Source organism: Cardiocondyla obscurior, linkage group LG02 (genome assembly GCF_019399895.1).
Source record: "Cardiocondyla obscurior isolate alpha-2009 linkage group LG02, Cobs3.1, whole genome shotgun sequence".
NCBI lineage: Eukaryota > Metazoa > Arthropoda > Insecta > Hymenoptera > Formicidae > Cardiocondyla > Cardiocondyla obscurior.
In genome coordinates, this window is record NC_091865.1 from 12,322,172 (window position 1) to 12,340,864 (window position 18,693).

General features: G+C 43.1%; 1 protein-coding gene across 1 annotated transcript in view; it reads left to right on the forward strand.

Annotated features, from left to right (window-relative positions):
- The window catches only part of LOC139113103 (kin of IRRE-like protein 1), a 314,721-nt gene that overhangs the window by 256,223 nt on the left and 39,805 nt on the right, over window positions 1–18,693 (forward strand). The window contains exons 4-6 of the mRNA XM_070674020.1: window positions 6,409–6,519; window positions 16,233–16,323; window positions 16,462–16,574. Of these exons, the coding sequence (XP_070530121.1) occupies window positions 6,409–6,519; window positions 16,233–16,323; window positions 16,462–16,574 (315 nt within the window). The remainder of the gene's footprint in view (window positions 1–6,408; window positions 6,520–16,232; window positions 16,324–16,461; window positions 16,575–18,693) is intronic.

Here is an 18,693-nt window from a genome sequence, read left to right on the forward strand (position 1 = left end):
GCGGTAGGCTTCGCCGCGATCCTCGATATCCAGCGCGGAATTCAAAACTCCCTTTGTCGTGACGATAACGAGCCGCATTCAGCGTGAAACTTCTCAATTGTCGTGAATAACGATAGCGAGGTACATGCAGGCAAATCGAAACTTCGACCGCATGAAACAGTAATTAGAACGGGTTTTGTTCTAATTTAGCGTATACACAAGGGCGCAGCGGTAAATATTTGCGAGAAGGAGGTGAGGATCCCGGTATAAAATGCGGAACAAAAATCCAGCGGAACAAATAGAGACGCAATTTTATTTGGCTATATACGCGTTTTACATTACTTGTAGGTACTACGGCCGGGCGGTATGCGCAAGATATTTAAGAGGCGCATGCTTGTACGTAACGTTCCAGGCAAATTAAAGTCCATATTTGCAGAGGCGGATTGTTACATGTGTACGACATTGCACGCGAAACTAGACTTCCTATTTGCAGAAATGGACGGCTACTTCGATCTCTAAAGCGATGTTGTATCTGTAACTACCGGCGGTACTCCACGATTACGCTTCGCCTGCGGAGCGATGCTTCTCTGAGATACACCCGCGCGTGTGTGTAACCCCCCGATTAGTATCGCGCGCGGTATCGATCTTACGTTACGCTCAAGTGGGTAATCCATGTACCGTGTGCGAAAAGATGTATTTCTAACATTTTTCTAATTTTTGCCGAGAGCAAAAATAAAGGAACTGACGTATCCCGCGAACTCTGGACGAACCTGACGTTCAATCGAATCCCGATAAAAATTTGACTCGTATATGATCCGACATACGTATTAGAATTGTAAATATTTTATCGATACCGCTTTCCGAGCGGTTTGTGAAAAATTAAGGTTGACGATATGTTGCGAAAATATCTGCGACACAAAACTGTCACCCGGAGGATGCATATTTTTGCTTAATAATAAGCTGCACGTCTTCCACACACTTTCGCATTATTAATGAACGTAATGCCTGTTATGTGATAAAATGAGACGCGTGCTTTGCTCGATAAACGCGATGAAATTTAGCTTCCTTTCAGAACTCCATCATGCAGGCTTTTAATACCTTCGCCTTTTGCTTCGTCAATTCATCGCGACGCGATACTCCGGTAAAGGATGACTTCATTCCCTCGCAATACGTCGTGACGGTTAATTGCTTAATTTCAGATTTTTCGCCGACGTCGATTCACTCGACTGATTAAACCCGATAATGAAATCTGTAACAAATAAATTCCCTGTATTTCGTGCTTCTCTCGTGTTTGCACGAAAACGATTTTACAGATTGACGAATAATTCTGCCGAATATCTATATGTAATCTCAGATTCACATAAATCCGACGTGATATAAAAAGATATTTAAACTCTACATACAATTTTCGTGCGTTATTTTATTTCTAAAGGAGATAAACATTCGATGACTTAATCTAATTGCAAACAATTTTTTTTACATCTCGAATAATAGAAAAAAAAAAAAATAATAATTTATACATTTCACTAAAGAAACTCCCCGAGTGGAAATTAAATTTAATTATCTAGTGATTAGCTAATCAATCCGTGGTTTATCTCGTGGCTGTCTAGCAAAACTATTCAGCAAAACCGTTCAGCACTGAGCCAGAAATGTTACGCTCGAAGCGATTAGGTACTATACAATTATTACTGTCTGATAACGAGCTAAAAAAGCTAGATATCTAAGTTTTTCGCCGCGTACTATAAGTCTACTACGCGCACTGACCTATACCTACGCGCGCTTGGCTGCCGCGGCCGCTGACCTCCGGGCCCGCGCGGCCCACGCAACTTCCACCACGCGACCACCGTGCACCGCAACGACTGCCGGCCGATGTAAACACACTCACGTGCTCGCGGCGTGCGAGGCAGCCGGCGGATCCGGCGGCCGGTAGACTCGGCAGTCGAGCGCACGTTAACATAAGTCAGTACGCGCAGTAGACTAGTACGCGGTTAAAAACATTTAGACATCTAACTTTTCTAGCTCGTTATAATTGTTTCGTTACATGGCCTGCGCTGGACGGAGACTAAATAGATTTTTTTTTTTTCTTTATAACACAATCTCGCGAATTTTATAAAGTAACGGTTAAACACTAGTTGGATAGTCACTAAATAAAAAATGCTTTTTTTTAAATTATGTCTAGTATGTGAAGAGTATCAAAAAATGTCTAGTTTCAAGCTAGTCATACAGAAATATATCTAATCTGCGAGATTTAACCACTGGCTGTAAAATCGGAATAGTTAGATGAATTTTTACTCAGGCAAATTCGTAACTTTTTGAACATTTTAAAAACTCTTTTGATATTAATATGTACTTTTCGCTAAATAACGTTTTAGAACGAAATCCCAGTATAGACTCTCCTCGAAACAATATTTTGGAACAAATCGCCACTAAAACTCTCTCTGATTTTACACTGAAAATTGTACGTCTGTTATTAAATGAGAACGAAATTCATAGTTGGAAACATCGATCGTCGTATTAATACCCTTAATTCACATTTCGGGGTAAAGCTGCGCGAGCAATAATGTAGCACATTCAATTCGACCGTAGTTAAAAGTTTACAACAAAGTAAGAAAAATTTTATCGTTAATTTTAAAACGTAACAGCGCTTATAATAATGTAGAAAAAAATATTTCAACAAAGATTTATATTTTATAAAAATTTATCAATCTAAGATATCCAAGCCATATTCATTTTACTCAATTTTTTTCCGCCGGATAAAAATAAAAAAAAAAAAAAAGCAAGATGGATGTCTCTCTTGATTTCCAATTTATTTATCGGTATGTGCTCCATTTCGATGTCAGCGTAGTCCCACGCTCGATAAATAATCTTCTCTACCGAGTTATAGAGAGATTGCCGAATGATCGGGATGGATCCCGGATTAAAGAGCGGAGAGAAAATACACCGCGTGTGTCACGGCCGCGCAAAAGTCCGGCGAAATATCCGTTCTCGGTGCCTCGTAGAAATTAAGCTCGCCGGGGTGTCGTCGTCCGTCACACATCGTCGCGGATCGGCTGATGCATGACACGCTGTGATCCCTATTTAATTTGCCTGGATACGCAGCTTTTCGAAATAAATTGGCCTAAATTATCGACGATGCCATTAAACGCCGCGCGAACATTACCTCGCTCGCTGCACCGTCATTTAAACGCGATGTTTAATTGTTATTACGCACCGATTGCAAAACTGATATTTTAAATTTCCTTGAGACAGCACTTAAGAAAATCACGTTCGACGTTACACCATTTCTATACATATACGCGTGCAATTTAGTAAAAAGATATTGATCTTCCTCTCAGTCGCTGACGATCAAACGTGGAACGTTGATCTGGCAATATTAATTAAAGTTGATTATTTTCATTACATTAGTATCGCGTTAATATATATAAATAAAAATGCAATTTACCTGTAATTACGTTTTTGAATTTTACAAAAGTGATTTGACAAAGCGTTGAAATTATTCGAGCAAAGTGATATAATTACGAAGTTCGTGTTTAAGTTACGTTCCAAGCAATTCGAATTCTGATATATTGCATGTAAAATAATTTACCATGCCTTGCGTAATTTATCGTCGCCTTTTGTGTTATAAAGCGTAATTACGAAATTTGTAAGAATATACATCCAACGGGATATCTAGTATTACGATTTTATAAATAACGAGCGCGAATCCAAAGGAAAGGGCTCACTTGAAGAAAATGAATTGGAAACGAATAGCAACATCGGGGAAAGCAATTCGCACGCTCTCGCGCATCGACTTTGATGCGGATTTAATTAATCTACGCCTGAAGCTTAGTCCGTGCGCGCGCAGCGTCAAACGAGCTTAACACAAGGGGCTTTCTACGAGGCGTTTTCCATGCGAAAATCCTACAGTGATATCTCCTTGACGTTCCCTTTCCATTTCGAGCCTCTCCTAAGGCTGTCTGGAAGAAAAAAAGAAAAAAGAGAAAGAGAGAGAGAGAGAAAGAGAGATCAAAAAGAGGAATAAAGCGACTAGGAAAACGGAGCGAAATTTCGAGCCATGCACGAATAGCGTCGAAAATAAAAAGACGAAACGAGGGCGTGCGCCAAAATAGAGAAGATAAAAAAGGAAGCGAGAGACGAGCCGGGCATCGATTGATTGGCACGCTGACGTGCGTGGCCACGATGGATGACGCTTTATTTTCCACCCCGGGTACACCTCGATTATGGATTGAAAAGCGGCCATAAATCCTCGTGAATACTTTACAGGTACGTTCCGGCAGGTGGAACGCCCGGTGGGGGAGAGGAAATTTCATCGCGGCGTCGCGCTATTACGAAAGACGAGGAGGCGGTCAAAAAAAAAAAAAAAAGAAAAAAAAAGCCGGAGAGAATGACAGGGGAATAAGGTCGGATGAAGAAGATGAGAAGGAAAAAAAGTAGCTAGCTCTCGGGCCAGTCGGCGAAGTGTTGTCGGTCGGGTGTTACGGTGGATGGTCTAAAATTTAATTTGTCGGAACACGGGGAAAACGTTTGATTAAGTACCTCCGTCGAAGGATCTTCACATTATCATACACTGATTTATTTTTATCTGCGCGATGAGCCTTCTGGCGGCCGTATAGGTTGTCGATACTACTCGGAAAAGCAGGATTCGCTTAACCGCTTTTCACGAACGTGCTCTTTTGTAATGCGGGATCTCCTTAATGCGGTACGAAGACTTTCGGACTGTTTCGCGGATTTTTGTCTAAGTGCACGTGTAGCCGAGGTACATTTCCACGTAAACACCGCAAAGACGCCCGCTAAGCTTCAAATAAGCTGCGAGAACCGGGAAAAGACCCGAAAGTTTCCATCCGGACGAATAGATAATATTGGCGGGCAATTACATCGAATCGACACGTTGCAGGCACGATCGCGCGAAGCGTGAGAGTGCTCCTCGTTTAAATCATTTATTTTAGAGATGAATCGGCTCTAAGATTGCTCGTAAAAAAAAAAAAAAAAAAAAAAAAAACAAAAGGTAGTACGGATCATGAAAAGCGTGTTGAATATTCCACGGTTCAATAGATATGCGTATATTCCTCTTTCTACCGAGTATCGCGTGACGAGCGTGCAAGGGGTGGATATTTCGAGGGAGAAAAGGCCGCGCTAGAGTGGCTGGTGTACGCTCCGGCGTATACACATATCGTTAAACGCAGGATTCGCGGTGTTGAGTAAACTCAGTCCGAGATCCTGCAGCCGATATATCGAATAGCAATATTCCGCACGGTTGCGAGCGGAGTATTTTGAAAACACTGACCTTTTAAATTAAAAGATTCGGCAAAACGTCGACATGTAAACCCGTGCAATTACGATTGCCGAAAATTACTCTGCAGCAACGAGCGGAGAAGCCGAGAGCGTTTCACCGCAGCCGCATAATTTTACGCAAAAAAAAAAAAAAAAAAAAAAAAAAAAAGAAAGAAAAAAGAAAAAGTAAGGTAAAGAACGGCAAAATGAACGAAAGTAAAGCGAAGAGAGGGAGGTGCGATTTGTAGTGATATATAAAAGCGAGAAAGAAGGAGAACGAGTGCGAGCAACCCCGTTGATAAAATGCCGGATATGTTCGACGTATGCGCGTAACTTCCAAAATAATGAAAAAAGCAAGAGAAATATCCTGGCTGGTTTATCCGACTCCGCTTCGATTTCGCGAGAGCGAATATTCCACGAAAAAATATCGCCGCGCTTAATCCGTGAACGATCATAGCTACATAGCCGATACCGGGGCGCGTATCCCGTTGCAGGCGCGCTGAATTTGTTCGAAATACAAAGAAGTAAAGCAGGAAGCCAGTGACGGTCGAATGCATAACTCAGATGACATAAATATCTTTGATATCCACGTGGCGTTCGCCACTCCCGTGAAACCTTGAGTCTATACGACATGTGACTGCGAGCGGCCGCTAAAATTACAACCCCGTTTTTAAACATCGTCGCGAAAGCGAAGTCAAACGGCGAGCCAGCTTTTTGAAGAGCTAATTCAACATTTTCGATCTGTGTCTTTTATTTCATAATTATGTTATACAATTAATTAATCTTGTTACATTATTTATAGCATATTAATTGTTTCGCGGGGAAAATAATTCTTTTGTAATAAATATAAAAGACAATAACGATGATAAAATTTACGTTTTATGCAGCACGTATGTTAACACGATATTACGTTGTGGGTATAATTAAATATAAAGCATAAATATATATGTATATATATAATATTTTGTATTAAATTAATAAAATACAGATTTATATATAATGATACACATGTAATTATATATTTACATATATTATATTAAAAACGAAGTATAAGTTGTAATTTATTTTTATTTAACATTTTATTTTTGTAGAGTGCCGTTTATTTTATTTTCCCGTTTCTGGAACTAGCATTTATATGAGTTTTCCTTTCTGTTGCAGTTCCACCGGAGCAGCCAACCATTTTGGATCGATGGGGCCGCATCGTGAACGGCACAGTTGGCCCTTATGAGGAAGGCGATAGACCCTATCTCACGTGCCGCGTCACGGGCGGTAAGTCAGCACAAAATACAGTAATATAATATGCATAAGCTGAGAAACGTTTATTTGCGTTTGCCAACTGTCACGGCACATTTACACTTGTTCGAGTGTTTTAACAAATCGTTTAACGTTTACAAGTCTTTTCATCTTTCGATTAATCTAAAAGCATCAGGCGTTAAAAAGGTATTTGAATCTCAATCAGCTTTTAAATCATGGGTGATTGAAGATTAAGACAAGTTCTTTTTTACGACTGACATTTGATATACGCGCCGAAAAGGATGATATATGTGGTTCCGAGGGAACCTTCCGCGAATAAATCAGCAAATTTCCACCCCGCGAGCTCTATCTTTCCCTTTTCTTTCTTCTTCTTCTTTTTTGACATCATCGAGAATAAAACTCTCCCTCGTCCCAGCTTGAAAACTCACAGCGAAGTGAGATCGCCCCCCCCCCTTTTTTCCCCACCGGGTCCCGTCTGGGTCACACGCGACGCATTTTTGAGAGTTGTTGCTCCTGGTAACCTCACCGCGAAATCGTTTGGGGAAACTTCGATCGTGGTCGGAGTCACTGGTCGTGGTGTGTCGCCGGTTATTAGATCAGCCAACTTTTTATCGGCGAGTGTGGCTAAGTGAAAAGTTCAGTGAAACGCGAGGCCGTCCGACCGTTTTCTCTCTCCCTTTCACCCCTGGCAGCGGAGCGCGAGGTATCGCCGGGGTAGTCTAGATTGGTGCGTGGCGGATTCGAGGGCCAGCGGGGACGGGGGGAGCCGGAAAGGGGATGAAAACGGGGAGACAGGGCGCAACCGAGCGGCGCTCCCCGCTGTTTACTTTAGCAACTGGATCTAAATTTCTGTTTATAACTGCGGCAACTTCTTCCGGCCGCCTTAAAAGATTATTTCCAACCCTGTCCCTACTTCGTAGGGTTTACCCCGAGTTGCCACTCGTCTTCAATGCCCCGTCGTTCTGTCTCACGGAGACGTTTCTTCGAGCTCTCGCCGTGATTAAGCACTGTACACCTTCTGTTTCCCTCCCGGGTCCGGAATATGCCGTGGATGAAGCGTCGTTGAAGATCTTAAGTCGCATCGCGGCGAAATTCGGCAAACTCGAGTCGCGCCGAGTGCAGTCTCATCTGCCGTTTGAATATTCATTACCGCTGTCGCGTGTCTCTCTTTTCCCTTTCTCTCCCTCTTTCTCTTCTCTCTCTCTCGTTCCTTCCCGCTCGTCGTTATTTAATTGTTTTCGTCAAAACGCGACATACTTTTCAGATAAACACCGGATTTATGAAAATGTCAGGATTTCAACGAGTTAACGCTCAACAATTTAGATTTACAAATTAATTAAAATCAAAAACTATTTTGCACCGTCACGTTTACATCGCAGCATTTATATCGCAATTATTATGAATGAAGCTTTAATTACGTTTAAATTATCTCTTAATTAATTAAGTCGCGTCGATTTACAATTGCTCCTGGATCACTTCCGGCACATTTGTTACAACTTACTCGTTGCAACGACGTCGAATCCTATTTGTTCCCGCGGAATTGCACAAATATGTTGAACCGATGTAATCTATCAACGGCGAATTCCTATCGAAATCCTCCCGTCGGTGATCGGCGTTATACATCACGATATATTGTCCATCTTTCTCGTTTTGCTAAAAATGGAAGCAGAAAGGGGAGAGCAAAAAGAAGGGGGATATTGGGAGGCTTCGTTACCGCGAGAAGAGATGAATCTCGCTATTAGAATCGCCCTGTCCTCGAGCAGTCGTATTAGTCATCGTTGCCAAATACAGGCAATGGATAACGGCGGATCCGGTGGCCCTTGTTCATCGCGAGTCGAGTTCCGCGTTTTGCCGGATATATATATATATATATATATATATATATATATATATATATATATATTATATATATTATATATATATATATATAAAATATGGGTGTGTACGTGTATAGATATATCGAAATATACAAAGCCGACGGAATATTGCCGTATGCAGATTCGATGGGAATTGCATTCACGCCGCGCATCGATCAAACGCATTGCGGCGTATAAATTGAATATCGAGAAGATCGGCTTATCCTTAACAATACATTCGCCGTCGCGGTCCTGAAGACTCTATCCGCCGGACGCGAATCCGGCGTTTTAATTTAATTGTAAATAACGCTTACGAAGGAGGAGCGCGAAATCGATCCCGCGCACGATCAAGTATCACACCCGGCGGAGCAAGCGGAGACACTTCGCTCTCTTTTTTTTCCTTTTATTTTTTCTCCGTCTTCTTTTTCGTTTTGCTGATCGTTTGAATCTCACGGCGAATTTTCACCCGACTCATGACTGCGACGTATGGAGCGCACGAGAGACGAGTATAATACGAGCATTAAATGTCAAGCGATCTTTTGCCAGTCGGAGAACAAAGCGCGGGTGGCGGCGACAGACAGAAAGAGCGCGAGGGAGAGGAAGGCGGGAAGAGATCGTGTTTTTATTTAAAATTAAAAACTCGCTTGTTAAAACGATCGGACGACGTTCTCGGTTGTAAGTGACAGGCTGACACGTGACATTCCGCTTCCGCGGGCGACTTTTTTGCGCGAGCGAACGTGCGTAATTCGCGTAGTTATCAAAATGCCGAAAACAGATATCGTACATTTACTTTCGCTTCTCTTTTATAATGACGGGCCATATTTCTATCGGGCCTTCGGAAACGACAGTCCTGCAATAATCGCGCCGAACCGCGGGGCGATTGCCATTCCACCGACTCGTTATTTTTTACAGCGCGCGGTTATCCGCGCCACAAAATTGTACGAGATTTGCGCGACACGCGTGCAGAACACGCCCCGGACGGATCTAATCTTCATAAAACGAGGTACGCGACACGAGCTTTGAAAACGAAAGTCGCTCGAATCTCTCTCTTTCTCTCTCTCTCTTTTTCTCTTTCTCTTTTCCGAGCGTAATTCGGTCCTCGGCGCCGCGCCGTCTTGTAAAAACAACGCCATGTGCCGCGTAATTAAGCGGCGCGCGATGTTAACGTTGATGTAATAAAAATGGGAATTTAATATCGCGCTCATCATTTTCGAGTTTGCTCCGCCGTCTAAACGAAGATCGATCGGCGATGCCGCCGCTGCGTGTATAAATAAGTTGCCGAGTAAGTCACGCGAATATCTACGTTCGGGCGAGCGTATCCGTCATCAGGATGGTATTAGCGCGCGAGATATTATTTACTCTCCTTCAACGTGGCTCTTTCAAATCGCGCGAAAGTTAATTACCAAAAAAAAAAAAAAAAAAAAAAAAAAGTAAAAACATAAAAAAAATGAGCCCTTCCCTTTCGTGCGCGATAAATCGGAAAGTTCGACACGAGCCACCGCAATTAGGTACATTTCTTCCGAGTATTCTGTTACACGCGATTTACAAGCGAGCCCGACTCTCTTCACGAGGAACGTATCTGCGTTATCTATAATTTATGACAATGCCGGCGAGAAAATTTTACGACTTGTTCCCGCGCTCGGAATTTATTGCCAATTACTTGACTTCGTGCCCAGAAAAGAATCGAGGGTTCCTACCGTCGTAGAAGATATGTATTACACGCGTAAGGGAAGTCCTTCGTCCTTTTTCGCGCCGCGAGCTCGTCGGACAGACGCGAGGAGAGCTCACCCACCTCGGACCGTAAATTCTCATATCGCGAATGATTACCGATCGACAGCGGTGCTTGAATTTAAGGGTGCAACCCCGGTAAGGGCCTCGCGTCTCCACTTCGCCAGGGCGACTTAAGATATTCCGGTCACATCTCGAAAACCGCTCGTCGAAGATGAAGAAACGATTATCGCGGGGCGGAGGATGAAAAACGCGACCAGCAGTTCTTGCTATCGCGTCAATCCCGGGTCGAAAGAAGGAAGATGCGAGCTGAGGGAAAATAATTTTCCGTCAACGAGACCCGCGGGAGGAAAAACTCTGTCGAGTATGACGCATCACCGTTAATTCTAGCAGCCCGGCGACAAGCACGTGACGACAATTGAGATATCGAATTAGATTTTCGATTTGAATCAGAAAGGGAAATTTCGCGATTACTGACCAAGGCAATTAGACATAAGTTTTCCGCTACCAAGCTCGCAATTTTATGGATATCTAGTAGAAATGTTAGACTTTTTCTTTTTTCAGATATTATTTTTATTATATCTAAAACGTGCTTAGAGTTAACGACTTTCTCTGGTTGCTACAACATACATTTCTTATTTCTTCGACGTCGTTTGGACATATTTACAGTAATGTGCTTCATAGATGGGAATTGATTCGCGTATTGCGTGATACGAGGCTGCAAATAAATTGCCACCACTCGCAAAAAAAAAGAATATTTTTTTATTTGTTATGCCTGCAAATTACGCGTAATGATTGGTCGTCAGTTTTTAGCTATTGTTGCAATAGACGTCCAGCAGCCGCCCGGTTTATGCCCCGATATCATTTCCGTTTGTCCGCGTTTCTGGTGTGGAACAAACGAACGCTTCTCTCGGCAGTCCTCTACATTTTTTTCAACTATATAGCACCACGAAACACTCTCCCTATTTCCCGAAAGCTCGCCGCCCCGTTTATCGAATACACAGCCCCGAGATAAAACGAATACGTATTTATTCTTCCCTTAATCTCCCTTCGGTGCGAGGAACATCGCGAATTTCCCGAGCCTCGTTACCGCAAAAGCGACGCAATTGCTGTAATGGCATAATTAAGCGTTGAATTAAATTGATCCGCCAGTCGCGGATAATTATAATGTAATTTATAACAATAATTAAATATTTGCCGCGTTCTAGTAGAGTGTGCCGCGGTACCGAGGTGCATACGGAATAATATGTTTTACTTGAAACGTGAACCGATAAACAACGTCCATCAGAAACGGCACGGTATTAGCGCAATAATATTAACCGTGGATATTGATATATCCCCGGCGCTTATTGTCTCGGAAAGTCGAATTTCAGCTAGGGGCACGTTTCCGCGAGGTACATCCGCGCCGCGCGGTCGATTGTAAAAATTCATTGCGCTCGCCGTGGTATTGAAATCAAATGCCAGGGGATGATAAGAACGCCCGCCAACAAGGGAGAGCATCGGCGGAGAAATTTTTTGCGATACGAAACCATAGGAAATATTCGTCGGACACCGCGGAGAGTTTTTACTGCGGAAATCGATATTGGCCGACCAGCCGGCCAGGGGAACGATCGGCGGCACGATTCGAATATGATAGTGCATCTCCGTGGGGGGAATCGGAAAACATAATCCAGTTCCCGTGCGCAGCGAGAGGAAGGAAAGGTGGAGAGGGGCCGAGCACGTAGCTCGGAAAACTCGTAAATCGCGAAAAGTTCCAATCGAAAATAAGAAGCGGCGCGATAAATGAAAATACGAGATAACGGCGGTTTCGCTGGCTAAGGATGCAAATGCGAAATAAGGAACGGCACGACTATATACGCGCGGTATTTAAGCGCGGAACTTTGCGCTAGGAAACGCCCGGCTCCTCTTCCCCCTTTAGTTAGTCGAAGGAGGTTCGATAAGAAAAACCCGCCGATCGTGTATAAAAGTCGCGCATAAACGTCTACATAAATGTCGCCGTAAATACCCTCCGGCTTATAATCATCTCGAATAAAATTTATTGCCAGCGACGAGCGGCCGCCGTTTACGGCTCTAAGTAGTAATACGCCCGCTCCGGCGCGACCGGCGGAGCGACATAATTGTACAAGCTCGCGCTGCTGGAATGTCTACACGTCGCGAGAATATCCAGCGCGATGGAAAATCCAACATTCAATAATGCAACAGTCGATAAAACCTCCGGATATCACGGGAACGACGAAAATATTGATATTGGAGGCGTAATAACCGTAGCTATTGGTTCCGCGAACTGAAGACGCAAAAATCTTCCTACGTATCGCCGCTTTTATATTTCCGTAATACTTTTTTTTTTTACCGCTCTTTGTCGACAGGAAAAACATTCGCCGATTTGCGCGCTCCTTCGCGAAATACCTCGTGCTTTACGAAATTTTCATATTCATCGCTGTGAGCAGAACGGTGTCTTCATATCATCAACCGAAAGATTTCTGTCCCCTTTATATTCACGAGAAAAAGAAACGTCTGTGTGCCGAGATCGTCGTGGAGACGCTGCGCGAGTATCACGATTGGTTTTAATCAAACAAGGAGTTCCCTAAATCATGACGGGACGAGGTTGGCCGGGGTAAAGGAACTGGAGTCTGTGCCGAGAGGATTCGCCGGGTCCCCGACGTAGTAGGTATTTGCTTTAAGCGGAGTTCGAACCAACGGTAAACTTGTTAGATGCCGACCCGGGCGCGCTTGCGGACCCGGTTAATCCCGGAAGATATCGTCCGGTATCTGCGGATTAAAATCCGCACTTTAGTGTCCTTCCCTCCGCTGCTCCGCGCAGCGCAGATAGCGCCGGTTGTCGCCGGCTTCCAGAGAAACGAGAGTCTGAGTAACGGCGGCGCGCGTCGTCTTGCGTCGCCCTCGGCGTCGTATCGAAGGGGGGTTAGCGCTCCGGGGGGTTGAAGGTAGTCCGAGTGGTTAAAGTCAACGCCTGGGGCGCCCCCGAGATCTTGCCTCTGCCACGATCGTCGTCGGTTTCGGCTGAACCACCACAGCTAGTCGTCGACCGACCTCTCGCTCATTCCTAAGTACTCATGCAAACGAGCGGCTGAGCTTACGAATTAAGCGCGACCGCCGCGTCGTTATAACGCACCGTCTGCTCACTGAAAAATGCTTACCGTTGAATTAAGCGTGCGGCACTCCACAAACGAACGGGTTCGTCCCTTTTTTTTTAATTTTTTTTTTTTCTTTTACCCTCTTCTCGTTACTTTTTTGTTTCCCTCCTTTTCTTAAACGGAGAAGCCGCGCGAATCGTATGAATAAAATTGCTTTCCGCTCAAAGTAGTCGCTTCTTCTTCTAAAACGTTTAATGATATTTCATTGATTATTATTTCATCAGATGTATCGGCATTTGAATGAAATCTTTAGAACATTTAATTTTTCAGCGAAGACTGGCGCTTTGAAATTTTTGTCTCGACGCGATTGAAGTCAATTAAAATTAAAGAACGATCGATACAAGCGCTCGCGTAAATATGAGAGGCTTTTTTAAATGCAAGAAACGGAGTCGCGAGAGAAAGTCTTTTCTCTCTTAAATTTATTACATTTCCGTCGCGATTCAAGTAAAACCTAATAAACATGATGGAATTAATTTCGAGCAACGGCAATATGGCGTTCGCTAGACGGCGGCGCATAAGAAAAGGCAACAGAGTAGGTAGGGGGCGAAAGGGGCCGAGAACGACGAGAATCAGAAGCAACGAGACGGTTAAAACGCAATCAGGATTGGCGGGCATCGTGAATAACAATGATATGGAACTAATCTAAGCGGGAGACCGTTCCCACGTCGGCTATGTGTCCCGTGTTTGCCCCGGTTGAAGATCAGGTTGCAATTTTAAGTGTCGCGTCGATGTTGCATCGGACCTGATTAAATTGCGTTTCCGGCGCCGCGTGCCACCGTGAATAACAATGAAACAATGGCATTTGGATGGCACATTTTTCCCCGCACTCCCGGTGCTCGAGGCAACGCTCTCGTCCACGTTTCTAGCGATTTTGTCTGACTGCGTGCAGCTTTACGGGCGTAACCAAAGTCTCCCGCAGTGATATTTAATTTTGCACGAAATGTAAAAAATATAGCAATAATAAAAATAATTACACGCTCCCGTTAAATGTAAAGTGCGCTTCGGAATAGATTTATTTTGCTATTAAATCGAGATTGTTTTTTTTGAAATTGATATATTATTTATACGGTTCGAGATAAAACGTATCTTTGTTTATTTTGCTCTTTTTTTTTTGTTCTTGATAAAAATTTTGTAATTTTAATTGAAATTTTTAAAATATTTCTTGGGACATATGCGGTCCCGGCGGTAGTGAACGGATTAATGGGAAATATATATATATAACAGTTTTTATAAACAAAATAAAATATATTTTTTACAGTTTCGAAAATTCGAACCTTTCACAGCCGTCACTTTACCAATACCGCCTCTACATTCCGCCGTTTGCGCTAAAAGTGTAGGTGATAGACGATGTACTTGCAACAATTTTTTTTTTGTTTTTTTTGTTTTTTTATATTGCCGATTTAACGAGAAACGTGCGTTTATCACAAACAAAAGTAACGAAACTTTTACTTTAACCGCTCAAAGTTTCGATAAATCTCGTTATTTTATTTTCACGGTTTTTACTTTGAAATAATTATTAACATAATTCATCGTCGAAATCATTTTTAAAGGATTATAAAAATTTTAATCTACTTTAATTGACAGAATTAACTTGTAAAATATTTTTAAATGTTTTATAATGTTAACTCGGATGATATATATTGTTTATAAAAATCCATTTGCAAGAGGGAAAGAGAGACGAGAGGAAAGTGGAGGACCGAATACACATTTTCAATAGATATGAAACGAAGCGAGATTGCGCAGAGCCCCGGCACTATTTCCCTCCCGTAAGAGGAATTACCTCTGTTCGTATCCGGCCGTAAGCCACAGTTACTCTCGTTACATGGCTCTCCCTTGATCACATCGTCGGTTCGTGTTCCACATCCACGACTGGATAGCACAAATATTGGCGCGACGTAGCCCGCAAAGATAAAGCTAATATCGCGGTAAAACACCGATATTTCCGAGCGTCAAATCAGCACTTTTGCTCCCGATATATTTAGGTAGTCTAATTGGATACGCATCGTATTAAAACGATCATTAATATTTCAGTATCGCCGAGTGATAACTATATTACAACACACGTACATACCTCTTGTCGTTTAAAAAGTTTAATGAACTCTCAATATAAAAATCTAATATTCTTCGACATCGATTTTTTCGCTTTTTTTTTTCTCTCTTTCGCTCTCTCTAACTTTCTCTCTTTCGCCTTAAATCTCTCTCTCCAGCCCTTCCTGCTTTTTCATCAACAGATATTATTTTACGAAATAAAACGCGATTGAAATGTCATTAAAATAATTCGTCCATTATTCCTCAAAAGTAAAACATATTGCTTAAACATTTTAACGTAATAGTGGGCGAAAAATTGAAAAAATAATTTTGTAGCGAAGGGACGCACGAACCGGGCGATATAACCGCGTTTACTTTCGCGCGCACTTCATTTCGATCTCGAAAGAGCCGGGGCTCCGCCGGCCGGCCGTGTAATCTCGTTTTTAATTTTTCAATCGCGCTTTGATCGTTCGCGCCGCATATTCCGATCCGTTATATAACCCGCATTTATTGGCCCCTCGTCCACGTCGGTGCGCGCGGACGTCCTATAACTCGCAGTTATCGAACGCCCCGAGACTGCAGCCTCTCCAGTTTTTGTTCGGCACGCCGAAAGCATCGCGAGGACAAGGGAGAAGTATCGGCTAATTTAAAAGTTCTCGAAAGCTCGTCTACCGCTTAGCAGCCCCGGCGGAGCTCGTTGCACCGTGTACACGATCTTCGCCGCTTGTCGACGAGCGTTTGCCTGCGAGCGCGCACATCGCCACGTCATCCCGCGCTCGTTTTTCGATTCTAAATGATAGTTACGAGGGCGGCTGCTGCATACAGAGAATTCTTGCCGAAGGTAATTAATTCTCGGTAATTATGCGAGCCGGCGAAACTCCTCCGACGCCCAAATTGATTATCTCGCCGAACGACACGCTGTGAAGTCTGAAATAAAATTATGTTTTCGTTTGCATTACAGGTAAACCGCAGCCGATGGTTAGATGGCTCATAAACGGCCAAGTGAGGGACGAGGAGTACGAAAACAACGCCGGGGATGTGATCGAGAACAGGTACGATAGTTTCTTTAATGAACTGTCTCTCGCAAATATTTGTACGGCGTGTAATATTACACGGGAAAATCTTTCCCTTAAACAATTATCTCTTAATGTGCAAAGCTGATACATCTATTTGACTTTTAACGCTGATAGATTAACGCTGCAGCCCATCAGCCGCTCTGATCTTGGCTCGAATTTTACCTGCGAGGCGCGCAACACGGACTTGGTGGATCCGAAGGAGACGTCGATTTCTCTCGATCTCTACTGTGAGTGATTCTGAATGTCTCTATCGCATGATTTAAATAAAAGAGCAATTCGCGTCTAAGACTTATCCACGTGGAGAAGCACTTGCGTAGTAAAATATTTGCATAACAAACTCGCGTTTTTCTCGGGTTGCCGGTTAAATGTTTAAAAAAAAAAAAGAAAGAAAATAAAAAAAATAAAGAGAAAAAGAAACGGAAGACTAATGAAAGCAAAGATGGGAAATATAAATTCTTATCACGCGGCCTACAAATCAGAGGCCTCGCCCCTGAGCCTATCTTGTCTCGCATTAACGATAAAATCTACGAGACACCAAAAGTGGGCCAACATCCTTTGCTCCCTCACCGCTGGGCGAGTCGCCTTTAAGGGAAGATAAGGCGAGATAAGACGAGAAATATATTAAATCCACCCTCCGGTCCTACCCGGCTCGTTCATCCTCTCTCGAGAAGGAGCAAGAAGAAGCATGAAAAGCAAGACCACCCTCTAGGCCCCTACGAAATTAGAATTCTTCGTTAACCCGCCTAGGGCGAGCTGAGGGCGAGGTGTAGAATAGAGACAGGGCGACGGTCCTAATTTTCGTGCTAAGCCAAAAAAAATTGGCGAGCGGGGAATCTTATCTCGCGCGCCTTATCCAACGATCGCCGTCCGGTCCGCGACACGACGGGATCTTTTGTATCGCGCGAGCCGATTTAGCGATCCCTTCCTCCCGATCGTTATCGGTCGACGATTCGATCGCCGACCCTTGATTCGATTAAACCGTGATCCATCACCGACGCTCACCTAAAGATTCCATCGGTCTTGCTCCTTTTTACGTTTATTATGGAGGCAGAAATTTCGCTTTTCCACGGGAGAATATCGAGGACCATATACTGAAGAGACGGTGATCGATACGCGTCCAATAATCAGGTCCTCCAAAAATCACGAATTTTCGTCGGAGCTACTAACGAAATTGCAGGCCGGTTATCGATGAGCGGCCCCATCGTGGCGGCGAAATAAAAAAATTACAGATTGAAACGACCGGAGTGGAAGTCCTGATGAAGGAAAAGGGAGCCGAGTCGGGATCCAGCCTAAACGATGAGCGCCCTTTGATTTTCGTTGCTCCGTCAAAGTGCCGGCGCATCAAACGTATTTATTCCGTCGCTTTATTTTACTCGCCGTGAAATAAAAAAGTGAAGATTGTATCTCGAGCAAATAGCGCGCTCGTTTAGCGCTTTAAAGGCAGCACGCGTCGATTATGAAATTGCTGTATTGACTGGCACGTCAATGCACTCATAATTTAACTAAAAGCTTATTAAAATTTTAAAGCAAACGTTATTGAACTAAGATCATTGCTTCAGTAAAATAATTATGAACTTTACTGGAATGTAATTTATATTGCATTTCTCGCCGTCTAGTCGTCATTAGAAATTTAGGAAGCATTATTATCAAATATCTAAATACCAATTTTGCATTAATAATAGATAATTGCCTCGAATAAATTCAATTTTTATATCGAACAATTCTGCGGATGGTAGCACCGCGTGTCATTAAAATTAATTATTTAATTACGCAAATGGAGTAATAAATATTCAATGTTTATGTAAACGTGGCGTCAATGTGTAAACAATTTGCCGGTAATAAGGGCGATAATATAAAGATAATGAATAACGCATACGTGCCACTATTATCGGGGTAAGTGCGCGGCAAACAGCGTATGGAAATCCCTATTCACAGTTTTCATATTTCACGAACGAGCGACTCGTATCTAGTCGACACCAACGAATTGGAAACCTGGATTTATTGGCCGTCAGGACCATTGTCACTCGCGCGAATATTTAGGACGGTGCCGTTTTTCAACGCGTGCACGCATACACGTGAGACTTGATGAAAAAAAAAGGGTAAATTATTAATAATAGATCGGAAACAATGATTGCAAAAGTTGGCGACGCGCGAACGTTCGATCATCGAGTGAAACGATATCGCGCAACGTACAACTAAACATTCATTCCTTGCGCAAAAATATTTACCGAATAAATGCTCGTTAAATGCGCCTACTCGGGGAAACGTCGAAAATATTTGTTTAACTTACGCGATTGTATTTCTACTCGCGCAACCGATACGAAATATCGAAGCTTAATCCAGAAA